General features: G+C 37.7%; 2 protein-coding genes and 1 long non-coding RNA gene across 7 annotated transcripts; 2 read left to right on the forward strand and 1 right to left on the reverse strand.

Annotated features, from left to right (window-relative positions):
- The first annotated feature begins 201 nt into the window (after positions 1–201).
- LOC100267211 (uncharacterized) lies at positions 202–4,933 on the forward strand. 5 transcript variants are annotated; one of them, XM_010664932.3, is made up of 5 exons: positions 202–652; positions 3,071–3,130; positions 3,240–3,308; positions 3,736–4,501; positions 4,622–4,933. In XM_010664932.3, the coding sequence occupies exons 1-5, from the start codon at positions 336–338 to the stop codon at positions 4,646–4,648; spliced, it is 1,239 nt and encodes a 412-aa protein (XP_010663234.1). In that variant the 5' UTR covers positions 202–335; the 3' UTR covers positions 4,649–4,933. The 5 variants fall into 5 exon arrangements, with proteins under 5 accessions (XP_010663234.1, XP_059590092.1, XP_059590093.1 ...); XM_010664933.3 differs by having other exon boundaries at positions 233–652; positions 4,625–4,933; XM_059734109.1 differs by lacking the exon at positions 3,240–3,308 and having other exon boundaries at positions 232–652.
- Positions 4,934–7,587: 2,654 nt separating this feature from the next.
- On the reverse strand, positions 7,588–12,513 carry LOC109124341 (uncharacterized). The gene is made up of 2 exons (XR_002032289.2): positions 12,173–12,513; positions 7,588–11,734 (listed from the first exon to the last, which is right to left on the reverse strand). It is a non-coding gene; the product is annotated as an uncharacterized LOC109124341 (long non-coding RNA).
- A 2,988-nt stretch (positions 12,514–15,501) lies between these two features.
- On the forward strand, positions 15,502–17,753 carry LOC100253457 (protein EDS1). Its single transcript, XM_002280750.5, has 3 exons — positions 15,502–15,970; positions 16,054–16,797; positions 16,895–17,753. The coding sequence occupies exons 1-3, from the start codon at positions 15,650–15,652 to the stop codon at positions 17,630–17,632; spliced, it is 1,803 nt and encodes a 600-aa protein (XP_002280786.1). The 5' UTR covers positions 15,502–15,649; the 3' UTR covers positions 17,633–17,753.
- The last annotated feature ends 71 nt before the right edge of the window (positions 17,754–17,824 follow it).

Below are 17,824 nucleotides of genomic sequence, written 5' to 3' on the forward strand. Positions count from 1 at the left end.
ACTTTATTCATTATTTATTTACTTTAGATAAAATATTATTTTAATTTATTATTATTCATTTTTAACCAAAAAACATTTGCAAGCTGTTAACATCCTTATTTTTGTAACCTATTTTTTGTTTTCACAAACGTAATTGGAAATGTCAAAATGCCCTCATTATTCTGTTTAATCACATTTTCGTGGGGAAAGGAGTGGTGTTTTCTCAAGATTACCCTCAGCACGCCCTTTAATTACATTTTGTCCCTCAAAATTCGCTAGATCGCCATAGCTTTCTGCGATGTACTTCAAACCCGAATATCCAACCCGGTTAAACGGTCGACCCGGTTCATGAAACCATGTCCGCCTCCAAAGCCAAGCTCCTCTGCAACTTCGGCGGCGAGTTCACTCGCCAACTGGGCAAACTCAGCTATATGGGAGGCAAGACTCGGCTGGTCCTCGTCGACCGCTCAGTCAGTTTCGACGAACTTCGATCGAAACTGAGTCAACTCACTTGCGCTTGTCCATTCTCCATCGAGATCAAGTATCAGCTTCCCGACGAGAGCTTGGAGTCTCGCCTCGTCTCCGTCGAGTGCGAAGACGACGTCGTTGCGATGATGAGCGAGTTCGAGGCTTCGCAGAGGATTCAGGTTTACATCTTCGCTTCGGACCACAGGTCATACTGAATTGCATTGTGCTTGGGGCTTTTTGTTTGTTTTGGTTTGGTTGCTGAGAAAATAAGGAGAAAAAAATTTGAATCGTTAGGGTTGGTTTGTTTTCTGAGAAAATGTGGGAGAAGCAAAGAACCTGGAGATTTGAACATTAGGGTGTTTAAATTACATAAGAATCCATCCAATTAAGCACAGGGAAAGAGGCTGGGAACCTTAGGGTTAGTTTGCTTGATGAAAACAAGTGGGGAAAGAGAAGAAATTGGAAGTTTGAATATTTAGAAATGGCCAAAAGATAAAACGGAATACTTCCTTGATAAAGTCTAATGTAACAGGTTATGATATTGAATTATTAATAGTTTGCTTGGTTGTTGAAATTTTTTTGAAAAAGAAAGTAATTCTAAAATTTTGAATATTAATTCAGTGTTTGCGATTCAAGCGAACAAAATACTCCACTCCAGTGAGCCAAATAGAAATATGTTGTTTTCCCTTCTTTCATAGCTGGATGCTGTGAAACAGGGGGAATTCAAATGACCCATCCACTCGTATCAAATTAATCTTATTAGGTTATCACTATGCACTCTCTCAGGTTTTATTCCGAGAAATTAGGGAAATTCATCCTGATGATTGGGTACTCCGGCAGTTGCTTGCCTCTCTTGAGTAGAATCCATTAACATGACACTACAGCTACAAACAGATTTTCGGCCTTTCATATGAGTTGTAAAGGAACTTGAATATCATTTTCTTTTGAGTTTGTTTCTCCCTTAATCTTCACCATTGCTATGTTAATTTGTGCTAGCATTATTGTGTATTGTCTGGGCTTTGCTCATCCATTTGATTCTCAATATGCACCTTTGCTGGTGAAGATTGATTATTCCTTTGAGTTTTTTCACCACCTTTGGCCTTAGAGTAGTGGGCATAACCTGTGGTAAAGTCAAATTCAGGGTGATTAGCCTCTAAGAAAGCAACCTCCTTCCTCTCATGTCCGATATGACATTGAATTAAAAAAATAAAAATAAAATTAATGACATATACAGATATTTGATAACCGTATTTTGTTGAAGCAATGAAATATTCAATTGTAAACAATTTGAGTCAAAGTCTATGAAAAATAGGAAATGGATCATACTTCTAAAACAACCTCAAACAAAACTAGTAACTAATATTTGGAATTAAAAAAAAAAATTGCGCAATTATTCAGTTTGCTTAGTTTTTTGCTTTATATGGTGGGTCCTTGAGGTGTAGCTTAGTGGTAGCGCACTTTGGCAATGAACCAAAGGTATCAAGTTTGAACCTTTCAGGAATTTAAGTAGTATAGAGTAGAGTGACGGGTCCATACCACTTAGGTTTTTGGAGTTCAATGGGTGATGTATTCTTCAATGAGAGGTGCCGTTTTGAGCTACCATGTGTCCTTCGTCATAAAGAAGAGAAAAAAGGTTTGGAATGCTTATTCTAGATCATTTGGAGGGAAAGAAATAGAAAAGGTTTTGATAATATTGAAAAAGTTGACCAAGCAATTAAACAATCTTTTATGTACATTTTGTTGGAATCAGTCAGAGTGTCTTTAGGTGATTATTCCTTGTCCATGATGCACTTTGTGGAGTGGTTAGAGTCTAAGTAAGGCTTGGTTATTGTTTTTTGTGTACCCCTCATCTTGTTTTTTGGTCATTTGGTCTCCTTGTATACGTTGTATATACCTTTGTGTGCATTTTTTTTAGGTATTTTTAATATAATCAGTATTTTTACCTATCAAAAAGAAAAAAAATGCCACCCAAGTTTTTTTTTTCTTTTTTCAACAGTTGGGATTAGTGCCTCTCTGTTGGGGTGGATTCTATCAGGAGGGGGAGAGAGAGAGAGAGAAGAAGGAGAAGAGAAAGAAAAAGGAAAATGCAAGGCTTTGAATTTCTCAGCAACCAACTAGTGGTTTAGACTGCATTTGGTTTTGAATGAGAGAGAGAAGAAAAGAAAAAAAACCTTTATATGGAGCTACATGAACAGCAGAAAATGCAAGGCTTTGAATTTCTCAGCAACCAACTAGAGGTTTAGACTGCATTTGGTTTTAAATGAAAAACAAAATTGAAGTTTGAAGCTTAAGATTTTCAGCATTTAAAGCTAGAGAAAATGTAAACCTTCACTCAACTTAGCACGATGTATCTATTTGGCTTACTCTGTTCCTCTCACTCTCCTTCTCTCTTTCTCTCTCTCTCTCTCTCTCTCTCTCTCTCTCTCTCTCTCTCTCTCTCTCTCTCTTTGCAGAGAGGAAAAACAGAACAACTTAAAACAATATTAGTACTTCTATTTTCTATCTTCTCAGTTTTCTCAGCAATCAAGTAGAGTTGTATTTTATTTTATTTTTTTCTGCTTTTATCAATTCTCATTTTATGGGAATATTGATGTGGTTCTGGTTCAAATATACTGTTTTGTAGGGAGAATGCTAGTCCAGTTGTTGCCCAACCAGTATTTAGTGGTCCAGCCTCAACTCATGGGTACAGTGATCTTGAATATATTAGTATGCTGATTGTTAAACAAATAGTGATGTTGATTTTCTGATAAATGTTTCTCTTCCAATTTTTTCTGGGTTATCAATTCTTGAAGAGACAATGCAACACCTATTTATCCCCAGGAGCTAAATGATTGTGAAAATGACCTATTTATGTTGCATAGGTATGTGATGAAAATAAATTTCTGTGTTTTTGCTTTCAATTTCATTTAATTTTTAATTCTTTGTCTGCCTTCTGAAACAAAATGGTAATCCATCTATCATTTTTGTCGGTCATGGATACCTTCACCAATTGCATTCCAGTGTCAAAATGGTCTATAATTTTCATAGTATTACCAGATTTGATTGCAGATCATGTACAATTAGGAATTTCCATCTTCATCAAGCTTAGAATGCCATGTAACAATATGGAAGCAGTTATCATGATTTCACAGGAAATTGAAATGATTGCACACCTTTTCTATACCGTAATGAGGGCTGTCACAGTTAACAATTCTTTAAATTGCAATGATATTAGAGGAACTGAGACCTCTGGGTTCTTCTTGCACTGTCATGCAGATATGTTGCTGACAAATTTTCATTGTAATGCAGAGTTGGTGAAGGTATTTCCCAGGCTTCTGTAGATAGCCACACCAGTCCAGCATTATCAGAATTGGTTAATGGAAGAGAAAGTGATACCTTAACTGTTGGCCAGGAATTCCCTGATGCACGCTGCTTTCGTGATGCATTAGTAGCTTCTGCCATTGCCTCGAAGTTTGAACTAACGTTTATCAGATCAGACCGGTCTCGAGTAACTGCTCGATGTGCTGCAGATGATTGTCAATGGCGAATACATGCATCTAAGCTCCCAGATGGTGAAACTTTCCAAATTAAGACATTGAAGGGGAAGCATTCTTGTGTATGGCCAGAGCGTTCTAGTCATCGCCAAGCAAACATGAAATGGATCTTAAGTTGTATCATGGACCGTGTTCGAGAAAACATTAATTACAAACCCAAGGAAATTATGAGAGATATTGAACAAGAATACGGTGTCATTATTCCTTATTTAAAGGCTCATCGTGCTAAAGAACGGGCTCTAGAATCTATATTTGGGATGCCAATTAAGGATATAGTTCTTAATCAAGCTGAAGTTCATAATTTGGAGAATGACCTACATACTATTCTGGATCAGAGAAAAAAGAAGCCTCTAAAAGGGAGTTCGGTTCATTGCAATCTGTGCAGAAAGGCAGGACATAATCGTAGGAGTTGCTTAAAGTTGAGTCACAATGAAAGCCAGGCTTCCAGTCTCAAAGAAAAAAACTTCCATTGCATGCTTTGCAAACAAAGTGGACATAACAGGAGGACATGCCAATGCAAGGTTAGTTCTTGGCTGACCTACTATTAACTCTCTCTTTCTCTCTCAAGACATTATTTTAGATCCCCTTCTCTTCCTCAGACCATTTTTCTTTGTTCTAAAAAGTGGTTTTCTGTTCTGTAGCAGGTGGAACAAGTTTGGATAAAATAGTGTTTAGCTGTCTAGATATTTACTCTTTTTATGTAAATTTTTGTTGTTTGAAAGGCATGTTTACTTGCTTGTTTTCCTAATCATTTTAGTTTTTTTTTAATATATTCATTTTAATCATGTATTTACCAGTACAACTTGCAGCCTTTATTTTCTTTTGCTGCAATACAGTTGGAAGAACTTTGGATTTTTTGTTTGTTGACAGATGCATTAACAATACAGTAAATGACAAGGAGGCCTTTGGATGCCCAATGAGAATGAAATAATTAGGATGCATATTTCATGGTATTTTATATTGAGTGATTTTGTTTTTCAGGCAGAGGTATCATTTACATCTATTCTTTTATTTTGTATGTTGTTTGCCATTCCATCCAAGATGATGGATTTGTGCCTTCAAATGCCATAGAAAACAAATAGATGCATTCCATCATGGTGGCACATTCAAATATTGCTGCTATAACTCAATCCCAATCTTTAGCAATTTCTAAACCTGTGGTGGATTGACTCCTTTCCTTACTAAGTCTATTGGTATAATTTATGCATGAATAATTTCTTAATGTCGGTGTAGATCATCTTGATCTGTGCTTGAGGGCTCATTCCAGCAGTCAGCTTTTGTATGGTTTGCCTACTACTTGTTTGCAATTGCTCAAACCTGCGATTTCCTATGGACACTAATCCCCTCTGCCTTTGTGTGCATGATATCAACATTTGTGTCTGACTGCCTGTTATTGTGTTTTCCATTTCCATAGCTGTTTTGATTGGATATCCTTCATTTGTATGATGTAAAAGAAAAACTATTGCAAAGCAAAATGAAGAATGCTCCTGTGTATTACTAATTTACTACTGAACACAAATCAACAAGCCATCCCTTTAAGGACATATCTATAAGTTCCATCTGACAAGGACCTCTCCACTGGTTACATATATCTTTCTTTATGGGCCATGAAGGAAGCCCTTTTCCATAACCCAATACAACCTAGTTGGAACATATCATCCTCAAAAGTGAAATCATTGACACTGTAGGGTGCGTTTGAATGTGGGAATCGGAAAGGAAATATGATGGGAATGAAGGTGAATCATGATACCATGTAAAAGAGAGGAATCAAAATCCTAGTGAGAGTAGTATTTGGTTTCCATAGTATTTCATTTTTTATTCTTGCTCCCATTCTAAAAAACAATCCAAACATAGTAATTAATGAAAATGAAATTGATTTCGCACTACTGTTCTCTGTCCCAGTGTGCCAAACATGACCTAAGTTCTATTACCTCATTCTATTCCTAATTGACTTGAAGTTCATTTGGGCCAAAATAGAACATATTGTCCTAAGATTGAAAAGTTTATTCTTTTAAGTCTGCCTACTTTGAGGCTTCTTTTCCAAATCACTCCATTTGGGACAAACCACTGTCTAACTAAATGGTGCGTATGACCTTGCAACAAATAAAACATAATACAGTGCATGAAACCTTCCAACAAGAAAAACATTCAAGGTCCAACACCCACCTTGATCATTTTGAACATTGACACCAAAAAATCAAGGACTTTGAAACTTTTCAACCCATATGGATCTCATGGGAGTGTAACATGAAGCATGATTAGGACATTTAAGGCTAGGGTGTTGTGGTAGTTGCCTTTTGTTCTCTTCAAAGTGTCTTGGGTCTTATCCTTATCGGTGAGAGAGACTCTTCTTGGTTGGCATGACTCATTTGTGGGCAAGAAACGCAAAAAGGTTTTGAAGACAATCTCTTTATGTATTTTTTGGACAATTTGGAAGAAAAGGAATAGACTTTGCCTTTGACAACGGGGAGTTGTCCATATAAAGGTTGAAAAACTCAATTGTTTGTACTTTTTGGTATTGGAGTAAGTCGTGATGATGTTACCATAAATTGATTTCAAACATTAGCATCGGTCTTTTCTAAAAAAAAAAAGAATAAATTTGAATAAATCTTGGAAGGAATTATGCTAAGTTCATTGAGCCAATTGTAATAACCAAAGTGAATGTAATTATAGACATCTCTCAAAATATTTTATTATTCTTCTTTTCCATAAATGTTTTTATCTTTTTGTCTATACCACCTATATGTCTTACTTTCTCAGGTTTTTTAAACATTTCAATCTAAAATCAAGGAAAAGGCCAAATGTATGATTGCAAAAGTTATACAAGTCATCTGAACTTTATTTAAATAAGAAATTAAATAACTACCTCCAAAACTATTCCACTCAAATTGTTGGAGAGGCTAGAGGAGCAACTTTAACAATTCGTAATTGGAAGTGACCAAGTTGATATTAAAATCCCTCCATAAACATAATACAACACATAAATCAATAATAGAAATAATTAATTAAAACAAAAAATCATATTAACAACAAAAAATTAAAATATAGAATATTATTAATATATACTATATTTTGATTTATGTTAAGAATATTAATTTGATATTTTATAGTTGGTAGTTAAATTAATAAAAATAATAATTATATTTTTCTATATTTAAATTAATAATTAATAATTATTTAATATTAATAATATTTAAATCTATAAAGTGTGGAATCAAGAAGTTTTTAAGATAATACTAATAAATGTTGGATCCGCATTTTTCACATGCATTCCCACTCGATGATGAAACTCGTATTTATTTAAGGTGAAAAACTGTATTTTATAAGAAACTGGAGTCGCTACTTATTATTATTTTTTTAAAGGGAAAATAAGGAAAGACAGGTTTGTAAAAACTGAGTCAGATTCGGAGGTCAAGTTACCTATTGGGAAGGTACAGTGGCTAATCATAGCTACAGTGGCTAATCATAGTACCCTTCTAAGCGTTACAAGTCGGGTCTCTACTAAGAAAACTAAGACAACTATGACAATTGGTTGATCAATCTATGGATACCTAGCAAGAGTCAAAATATACTACGACCAAAGCATGTATCAAAAGATAATCGAATGAGTAAAGAAGGAAAGGAGTGTACTTGAGTAATAAGTCGAAGTGTGTTTCTATGGAAAACAAGGTTAGTAAATAATATAAGTATAAAATATCTCATGCCAGTCACAAACAAAATCAATCAATATTAATCAAGCAAAGCAATTATAGGAAGGAGTGTCATGGATGTTGGGCCCACCAAGGCCCAATTTATTTTTACATGAATTAATTCTATAAATTCCATTATTTTTGGAATCATAAAATTGATTTATGCATTAAAAATAGAGAAAATCAAGAAAAACTAAAAAAAAAAACTGTGAAAGGTGCTTGCCGGGGGAAATATGACAGCACTGTTTATAAAAATCGGGATTTTAGTGCCTAAAATAGTCTAAAGATGAACATTTAAAACTGGGTTTATTTCAATTGAAAATAGTTTTGAAAATTCAATTTAAAAGCCTGTAAATTCTCACCAAGATAGGAAAAGCTCACCAAGAGGAAGGATTGCGCGGACTTAAGAATGGTGCACCAAAGGTGGCAATGGTGGAGTGGGGCTCGTGGGTAGGCAAGCTTGTGCATTTCCATATCAGAATCTCTGTGCTGCTGCTCATTCTCCAAGAGTCTGTAAGTCGATTCACCCCTATTCCCATGCAGCAGAAGAGTGCTTCAATTGTCTGGTTTTGCAGCTCTCACCCTTGTGTTTACTCCAATCCAAGATTGTCCCCCTGCATCCCAATCTCTCTCTATGCTGACTCAAGCCGAGCTTGCAGAATCCCAGTCGCAGAATCATTCCTTTTGAGCTCACAAAATTAACCTGGTAATCTCTTCTTCCCAGAACTCTAGTTTTTTATTGTACTCAGTGGTCTTCCTAAGCAATTCCTCATAGCTAGCATCGGTTCCCATCTTTGGGATGCAATCTGCGCTCCATTAGAGCCCCATCTTCACCCATAGAACTCGCCCAGGTTACCAAACTCATTCCTGCCATAGCCGAGTCCTCCATTAGGCAGCAACAAATACAACACCTTAAATGGATTAGTTTCCAGATCAAATTGGAGGACATACAGAATGCTGTCATCTAAAGGCAGCTTTTCGAGTTCAAGAGAATTTTAATGGCCAGGTGATAAGGGATCTTAGTGACAGTCAACATTCAGCTAAGCAGAAATCTGGAGAGGCTATAGTAGTGATCAGCATTGTGCCCAGCCGTACATTCACCTTGACAAAATTGTATTTGGAGGAAACATTCTGAATGGAGAATCGAATGGTTGGGAGAGAGGAATCAGAGATGTCTTCTTCTGGGGTGTCAGGGTTTGGACGAGTTGTGTGAAGACTGCCAGGTACTGAGGATACCATGGCTGGGAACAAGAACTGGTCACATGTACACGGAGATGGCCATGCATGTGGATTGCATGCACATGGGAAAGATGGTGCAATAGACTTCGCTAAATTCAAGCTTCTTGGATAGCTTGCAACTTCATCCAGATAAAAGATGCTTTCTGCTTCACATAGATGTAACAAAATTGATGGGGAGAAGAGAGTTGACCACTTCATCTCCATTAACGTCACTCTCAACATCAGGAGGAATTTCTTCTCTTGTTAACGAGGAATCTGATCTCTTAAAAGACTCTGGTGGCTCTGTTGAAGCCATTCTTCAATTGTACAATGCTCAGACTCCAAGTTGGTCACGGCCTCCAATACTAGATTCCCCAGCCTTACAATGTACACTCTTTGAACCAGTAATCTGCTCAGGGTTGCCAGGAAAGGCCCTTGGCCTTAGCATCGACAGTTTGATAATCACTTTGAACTATTGCGCTGAGAGGCGGAGAATTCTCTTCTGGTTTAGGGGTTGTTGGCACCCTTCTGTGGGCCAATCTAGACTCCTCTCTTGAGCCCCACCCATTTGCCATCACATTCATGTTCCTTCATTGCCCATCAACAATAAATCTGTACTGATAAATACCCGAGGGGAGCATTTTCATAATGGCGGACTATTTCCTCATCTCTGCAAGGGTTTTCTTATCTTCCAATTATCCCATAATTCCTCCGCAGCTACTTCCTTGCTATCATAGCTCCATGTAATCATAGTTGGAATTCCTTGCTCACTGCACACCACCTGACCTTGGCCGCTCATTTCCAAGTCTCAAAACTCTGCCTTTCTCACCCTCTTTTACTACCTTTGAGGCTTTGCTGCAAAAGATCAAAACTGTAAGCTACCTCATGCAATGGCACACACCACCTTTTCTCAGATTCCCTTATTAGCTTGTGGAGAAATTTATTGAATTTCACATCAAAGGCAAGAAAATTGGAAGGGGACAATGAACCGCAGATAGATGAGAGAATAATGGCCTTGTCGTTGCATGTTCATGAGCAGCATGAACTGCATCCTTCATTTCAGGAACTGAGGCCCTATGACCTCCAGACCTGAAGGCTCAATGAATACTCAAAGATTCGACTTCCTGTAGGCTTGCCACATCCTGAACAGACCTGAATTTTCTCTTATTCCGGGCCCTTGTCTCAGAAGGTGGTTCCTTAGCTGTCCTGTATGTCAGAGGCAAATTGATGCCTTGGATTAAAAGAGTCTGATGACAGAGTACTAAGATGCTCCTGATTGAAACGGAACACTTTCATAGCAGCATATTCAAACTACCACAGAATTGAGCATCAGGATGAATTAAGCCACTTTACTTCATCAACTTTTTGCACTTTCCAACAGTGCAGGACCATTTTCCTTGCCATTGCTGAAAGACTGTTGATGAGCGCAATGATCATTGAATTACTGGTGGATTTTCATTGTGGGAAACCTAAGCTGATTAAGCAACAAACCCAAACTTTGACTAGCTTGAATTGATAGATCTCCAACATTGGATACAGGATGACCTCTTAGGAGCTAAAGATATATTAAATTCCACAAGCTTTCCTTCAGAGGGCTGATCAAGAGGTGTATCTAAACCTTATTTGGCATGACTAACAAGCTGTCACTTTCACATGCATATTCTAAGCATCTTCCCAGAGGCTTAACAGAAAAGGGATCTTCAGGTTTACAGAGGAGGGAAAGGAAACCCTGCTTTGCATTCGGAAAAGTTTTGTTGTTGTTGACATCTTCACCATTCTGAGTACTTGGGACTGTTGGTGCAGGTGTGGAGCAACCAGAAAAGTTGTTACTCAGACCCAATATTCTCAATAGCACTGCCTAAATTTGCCAGGCTCAAGAAAAAAAATGAGAGGTAGCCAGTTCTTTTGATGCTTCCCTGCTTGAATTTGGAGTATTTGAAATATAACCGGCAACAACTCTATCAATCCCAAGGGTAGAGCTCAGCTTCTCATTATAGCGACTTGTGACTCCCAGATCAGTGGAGATCCATCTTCATGACCAGAGATTGACCATGACTCCACCTCATGAATGATGAATTCCTAGAGCCTCATCTGTTTGATGAAGGTGAAGTTTGATTAGTAGGAGTTTTGAGTACTATTTGATAGTCTCTCTTCATGCTGTGGGGGGTTCACTACAGGTTGATTATCATCATGAGATGAGCTCGACATGCTCACTCCTTATTGGATTTATACTCCGACACTGATGTTGCCTTCAAACTCCACAAATAAGCTATACTTGAACCGAAGACTAAGGATGACTAAACCATCACCTCCATCCTAACTATGCTGGCGTTCAAATGCTACAGGATGATATTTCAATGGTCCTGCTTTCAAACCACAATTCCACACCTGAAGACGTTTCTCACCGAACCAAAGGCAACGGTGGTATTGGCATTATTGGACATACAAATGCTCTGCACGGACCCCAAACCACCATGGAACTTCAGTGTCAAGGCCCATGGCCATTTCTGTTGTCCATGAAAATAATCTTGAAGGGCTATACAACTTTTAGCAACTCTTTAAGGGATGCAATGTGTCTGGAAGATTGAATTGAAGATGAATGACATTTGTAGAATCAACAGATGAGGTTGCATTTCTAGAGCCTCTTTCTGGAGGCCTTTCTCCAAGAATTTTTCCATGGCTCTCTGTTGTCATCTTCTGCACAATAGGAGATGATTTCACATCCTACAGCCACTTGCTCCTGTTATTATGCTTCTGTCACCCCTCTCACAGTTTTCTTGCAAGATACAAATAACTCTCTCCACTGGGGGTCACGAATCTTGGCAGTAAGCCAAAACACAGCCCTCTCTTCTCAAGCACAGATCAGAACACAAAACCAATTGTCCAGAGCAAATCGAAAGATGTGAGCCAGAAACAGGATATGGATTGAGATACCGGAAGTAGAGAAGTGAACAAAACAAGATACAGCATACCCAGAACAAAATAAACAAGTAAGCAAAACATTAAATGGGATCCCTTTTCATGTTGAAATCAATGGGTTCACAGACCAGTGGTGCAGCAGGAAAGTTCAACACAAATATCAAAATGAGGTCATCAACAAACTCCTACTAAGGCTACTATAAGAGTGAACCATATTCAGATTAAAAAATATGAGAGAAGAGCAGTACAACATCACATCCATATCAAAACAATTTAACAATGCCTAGAAAATTAGAAATAACAAGAGAAAATGAAAAAAAACAGAGTGACGAGTGAAAATGAGCAAAGAAGCTACAACAAACGTACCTGAAAATGCTCCCTCCAACGAGAATAGTTGGGCTTCAAGCTGCTTTGTTTCTTCTTTCAAACCTCCAGAAAACCACAGCAAAATCAACTTCTCTTCCTCTCCCTTGCTCCTAATCACCCTGCCTAGAATCCTCTCTGCTCCCTGTTTTCTCTCTAACCCCCAATTCCGAAGAATCCCACCATCACTCCAACCAATCTCTCAGCAATTCCCCCTGTTTCCACTCTCTCCATTTATGTTTTTCCCCTGTCTCCACTCTCCCCGACCCACACTCATAGATACTTTCCTGCTCAAGACTCCTACTACTCTCTCTAAAAAAACGACCCGCCCAAAACTTTGCCACGTGTCGCTCTCACTGGCTCCCCTTTCTCTCTCCGTAAGTAACTCACCAAAAAGACAAAAATTCACCCTCAACCATTTTGCATTGCCTCCTTGCCCACCTGGTTTGCCACGACTCCAAAACAGAGTTTAAGTCCAAAATAATCCGTTGGTAGAAAAAAATGATAAGAATAGTAGTCATCTCAAAATATTTGTCAAAGTAGTATTTTCTATCCACGTAATCATTTATGCGAGTTTTTTTAGTGTAAAAAATCACCATTATTGACTGTGATTTTAAAAGTTTCAGAAATATCCTTAAAACCACAGTCACAGAATGTGGTTTTACAATTTTCCTCGTTAGTAAATGTGGTTTCACAATATTTTTAAACTGCTCCAGTTTCAATGGTATTGTGAATTTAATATTATTTTTTAAATATTCTTTATCATAATAACCATAAAACCACAGTTAGTAACTGCGATTTTAAAAACATTCTAAAAACCAAGATCAGACCATGGTTTTACAATTTTCTTTAAAACCACAATTACTAATTGTGGTTTCACAAATATCTTTAATAAGAACTCGTGTAACCATACATCAACTAAAAAAATATATGGGATTTTAGAACTTTGCTTTTTTTTTTTAGTTTTAGTGTAAAATGGAAAAAAAATATTATTTATTCATGCATTTCAATAGTACTTTCAAATCATATCACAATTACCCTCATAAGTGATATGAGATTATAAAACTTTGCTTTTTTCTTTTTAATTTTAGTGTACAATAGGAAAAAATATTGCTTATTCATACATTCCAATAATGCTTTTAAATTGATTGTGAATCTAATTTTTGTTTGGTTAAAATCTTTAATTTTTAATTAAAATAAAATATATTTTTTATTAAAAAAAATGTATTTAACCTTTTATATTAATTTCATAAAAAATAGGTACAACCTAAAAAAAAGAAGGTATATTCATGCTTAGGAACCAGAATCACTATCATACTTATCATGGTGTGTATTCCTTTGGGACCCTTGATAAGTAATTAGAGGTCCTCGCCCACCCCGAAACGAACTTTGGAATCCTAGGTATATCATTTCTTAGAGGAACCAAGACCCCTATCTCCATTATCATGGTTCATATATTTCTTTGGGGACCTTTGAGAATGAATTGTAAGTTGTTCCCCACCTTGGAACGGACATTGGAACCCAAGGAACATCCTAAAGATAATTTGGTACATCCTTTACAAAAATTGGTACATCTTTTACAAAATTTGGCACATCCTTAAAACAATTTGGTGCATCCAATACACGAGCCACCAAGACCTCTATATTATTACCCATGGTTCGTTTATTTCTTTAGGGATCTTTAAGAAGTAATCAAAGGTTATTCCCTACTCCGAAACTAACTTTGGAACTCTAGGTACATCTTTAAGGAAATTTGGTACATCATTAAGAAAATTTGATATATCTAATCCTTGAACTAACGAGACACCTATCTTTCTTCTCATTGTCTATTTATTCTTTTAGACAACCTTAGGAAGTGATTAGAGGTCGTTCCCCAATTTGGAATGAACTTTGGCCCCTTGGTACATCCTTTATAAAATTTGGTAAATATTTTATAAAATTTGGTACATCATTCACAAAATTTAGTACATCCTTAAAAAAAATTGGTACATCAAATCCTTGAACTACTAGGACCCCTATCTTATTACCTATGGTTTGTTTATTTCTTTAAGAATCTTTGGAAAGTAATTGAAGGTCGTTCCCTACTCCGAAATGGACTTTGGAACCCTAGGTACATCCTTGAGAAAATTTGATACATCTATTACTTGAACTAACAAGACACCTATCTCCCTTTCCATGGTTCATTTCTTCCTTTAGAGACTCTTAGGAAGTGATTAAAAGTCGTTCCCCACCTTGGAATTGACTTTGGCAACTTTGGTACATCCTTCATAAAATTTGATACATTTTTTACAAAATTTGATACGTCCTTCACAAAATTTGGTACATCCTTAAAATAATTTGGTACATCCAATCCTTAAGTTAATAGGACCCTATCTTATTACCCATTGTCCATTTATTCCTTTAGGGATTTTTGGAAAATGATTGGAGGTCGTTCCCTACTCCAAAATGAACTTTAGAACCCTAAGTACATCCTTGAAAATTGTGACATTTTCTAATTATAGGCATAAAAAAATTAGGTGAATGACAAAAATTAGTTATTTTTCTCAAAAATGACAAAAAAAAAAAAAAAACTAGGTCCTAATATAGTCATATAAACTATAGAAGAAAGAAATTTGAATTGTTGTACACCAAGGCCTGGCCTTGCATGACAAATAAATTGGCAACATAGGAATATGGTTGTGGATGTTATGTTTCAACCAAGGATTCTGAATGGAAAGGGAATGATCCCTAGCCACAAATGTGAGTGTAATTGAGAAAGCAAACACATGAGTAGACAGATACGTATTGTTGCTAACCAACAACACAATGATGATACCTGTTGTTTTTGGAAAAAATGAAAAGAAGGAAAGGATAAAACATGGATTATTTACTAAAAAGGTGGAAGAAAATCATGTTTATGAGAGTTATCGCCATGATTGGACTTGAGCGTCTAGCACATGAAGTAAGGAGATGCTAGTGGTACCTATTAAATACGAATATGATTGGTAGATTGTCGTTATGTGGGTTGGTGTTAGATTATTTATATATATTTTGGGTTTACTAAGCTTTGGACAGCCGTTGGGTGTTAATCTCACACTTTTAATATTAGTAAGGAAAATTTGAGCTTTCACACGACAAGGAAAGGTGGCATTACAGCCAAGCAATTTAATTATTAATTAGTTACTGGAGTCGGAGCTTCCTATAACTAATTTTTAAAAAGAAAAAGTGGGAAATGGCGCCTCCAACAGTCAAAAAATGCCGTTTCAACCGGGGCTTAAAAATGGGCCTCCCTCCGCTGTCATTTCCACGCAACTCCATTGCAACGACGGAGTATTATTCCATTCCCATAGACCACCATCCAAGTCAACTAAAAGTCTAGATCAATTACTTGTTTTAGTCACCAGAAATTACCAATAAACCACTCACCGTCTTGGCCACTGTCTTGTTATTAAACCAAGCTGCAGCGTCAAATCACAGAGAGAAAATTTGCATAGAGAGAATATGGGAGAAACACTTGATCGTATTGGATTGAGCGGAGCAGTCATTAATGCAGCTGCTTCTCTAGCCATGAAGGCTCACGATTCCACTCGCGAGCCATTTCTCCTCAAGAAACCCCGTGGCTTATCCGTTGCTGTTGTTGCATTTGCTGGATCTTGGCTTCCCGATGATTGGTGTGCGGAGACACCTTTTGGAGAAACGACGATAGATGCTGGTACCTTTCCTTCGCTTAAAAGTTTAGGCGATGACGGAGTCGCTCTGGTCAACGGGTCGTTTCTCCGGCGATTCAAGGCAATCTTAGGCCAATCATCACTTGCCGAAAAGGTACTTCAATTCAACTTATGCATAGATATATGAAAAACGATCTTGTGAATTTAAAATGTGGATGTTGGGGTTGGATTTTTCAGGTGAAAAAAGTAATTGGAGAGAAGAAGCGAGTTATTTTCACCGGCTACTCGTCGGGTGCTCCGGTGGCCATCCTGGCAACTCTATACCTCTTGGAGAAGTCAGAGCCCAATCAGAGCCCACCCCGCTGCGTCACTTTCGGATCCCCCCTCGTCGGTGATCGGATCTTCGGTCATGCTGTCAGGCGGGAGAAATGGTCCGACCACTTCATTCATTTTGTTATGAGATACGATGTGATCCCTCGGATTATGCTTGGCCCTTCATCCACTGAGCACAAACAAATTCTCGATTTCTTCAATCCCGGATCTGAATCCTTCAGAAAACACACTGATTCTTCTTTAGGTTTATATTCCAGCGTGATGAGGAATGCATCCATGGTTGCAAACTATGATGCCTGCAATTTCATGGGATGCAGAATCCCGGCGCTGGAAACTCTAAGGAACTTCATTGAGCTCAGCCCTTATAGACCTTTCGGAACTTACATCTTCTGCAGTGGAAGTGGAAAGCTGGTTGTCGTAAGGAACCCGAATGCAGTACTGCAGATACTGTTTTACTGTGCTCAGTGGAGCCAAGAAGAAGATGCAGAGGCTGCAAAAAAAGGCCTAAATGAACACTTGGACTACCAAAAGGAACTACAGAGCTTAGGAAAGCAGAATGTAGTCTATCTAGACCATCTGGAAGAGCTTCCGGTGTCTTCTGATGGCAGTCCAGCCACAGTCAACACGACCTTGAATGACCTCGGCCTGGTGAGCCTTCTTTCTTTCTTCTTACTGCCAAACTACAGAATTTTAGCTTCCATATGTATGTAAATCTCAGCTGATGTTCTAGTGTTTTGGATTGCAGAGCACACAAGCCATGCTATGCCTTCAAGCTACAGGAGAGTTGGAGAAGCGAAAGTCAAGAAACCAGGATAAGATCATTAATGATTATAAGCAAAAGATTGAAGGTGAATTAAGAAAGCTGAGTGAGTATAAGGAAAAGGCCGAGACTTGCGGACAGAGCTACTATGATTCCTTCAAGCTCCAAGAAAAACCAGATGCCTTCCATGCTAATGTGAGCAGGCTTGTGCTAGCTGGTTACTGGGATGAGATGATGGAAATGTTAAAAGCGTATGAACTTCCGGATGAATTTGAGAAGAGGCAAGACTTGATACAACTTGGAACAAATTATCTCCGCATGGTTGAGCCTCTAGATATTGCGAACTTCTATCGACACGCCAAGGATGAAGAGACAGGGTTCTACGTGAAAAAGGGGACTCGACCAAAACGATACCGATACATCCAAAGTTGGCTCGAGTATGCTGAAAAGAAGCCATCTGGATCCCACTCAGAATCCTGTTTCTGGGCTGAGGTAGAGGACCTCCGCATTAAAACTAGAAGCAACGGATCCTCTCCAGAAATTAAGCAGAAGGTTCAGCAACTGGGGCAAAATCTAATTAAATGGATTGATGATGAATCTTTAGGCAAGGATGTGTTGTTGGAGAATTCCACCTTTGTTAAATGGTGGAAATCCCTTCCTCCTGAGTATAAATCAGAACCCGAATCATCTCGCATTATGAAACTCATCCATGAGAAAGATTGAGAGGGTTTCATGCTGTTATCTCGAGGCATTTGTTCAAAGTCAATAAACCCTGTAAATAAGCTCTAGCTTTGACTGCTCTCTTGATAACTGAAATGTTCTTGATAACTCCATTATTTACCAGTAAGATGGTTTTCTTCCTGAGTGTATGCAAAATCCTGTTTCCTTTATTAATACATAACGATCCATTCTCAA

This window comes from Vitis vinifera, chromosome 17 (genome assembly GCF_030704535.1).
Source record: "Vitis vinifera cultivar Pinot Noir 40024 chromosome 17, ASM3070453v1".
In the NCBI taxonomy this organism is placed as follows: domain Eukaryota; kingdom Viridiplantae; phylum Streptophyta; class Magnoliopsida; order Vitales; family Vitaceae; genus Vitis; species Vitis vinifera.

Bases quoted from the DNA above. Each gene is read 5' to 3' on its own strand.
- LOC100267211 (XM_010664932.3), top strand. From the start codon at position 336: ATGTCCGCCTCCAAAGCCAAGCTCCTCTGCAACTTCGGCGGCGAGTTC. The intron at 653-3,070 runs GTCATACTGAAT...ACTGTTTTGTAG, and splicing joins ATCTTCGCTTCGGACCACAG to GGAGAATGCTAGTCCAGTTG. The intron at 3,309-3,735 runs GTATGTGATGAA...ATTGTAATGCAG, and splicing joins GACCTATTTATGTTGCATAG to AGTTGGTGAAGGTATTTCCC.
- LOC100253457 (XM_002280750.5), top strand. From the start codon at position 15,650: ATGGGAGAAACACTTGATCGTATTGGATTGAGCGGAGCAGTCATTAAT. The intron at 15,971-16,053 runs GTACTTCAATTC...TGGATTTTTCAG, and splicing joins AATCATCACTTGCCGAAAAG to GTGAAAAAAGTAATTGGAGA. The intron at 16,798-16,894 runs GTGAGCCTTCTT...TTTGGATTGCAG, and splicing joins CCTTGAATGACCTCGGCCTG to AGCACACAAGCCATGCTATG.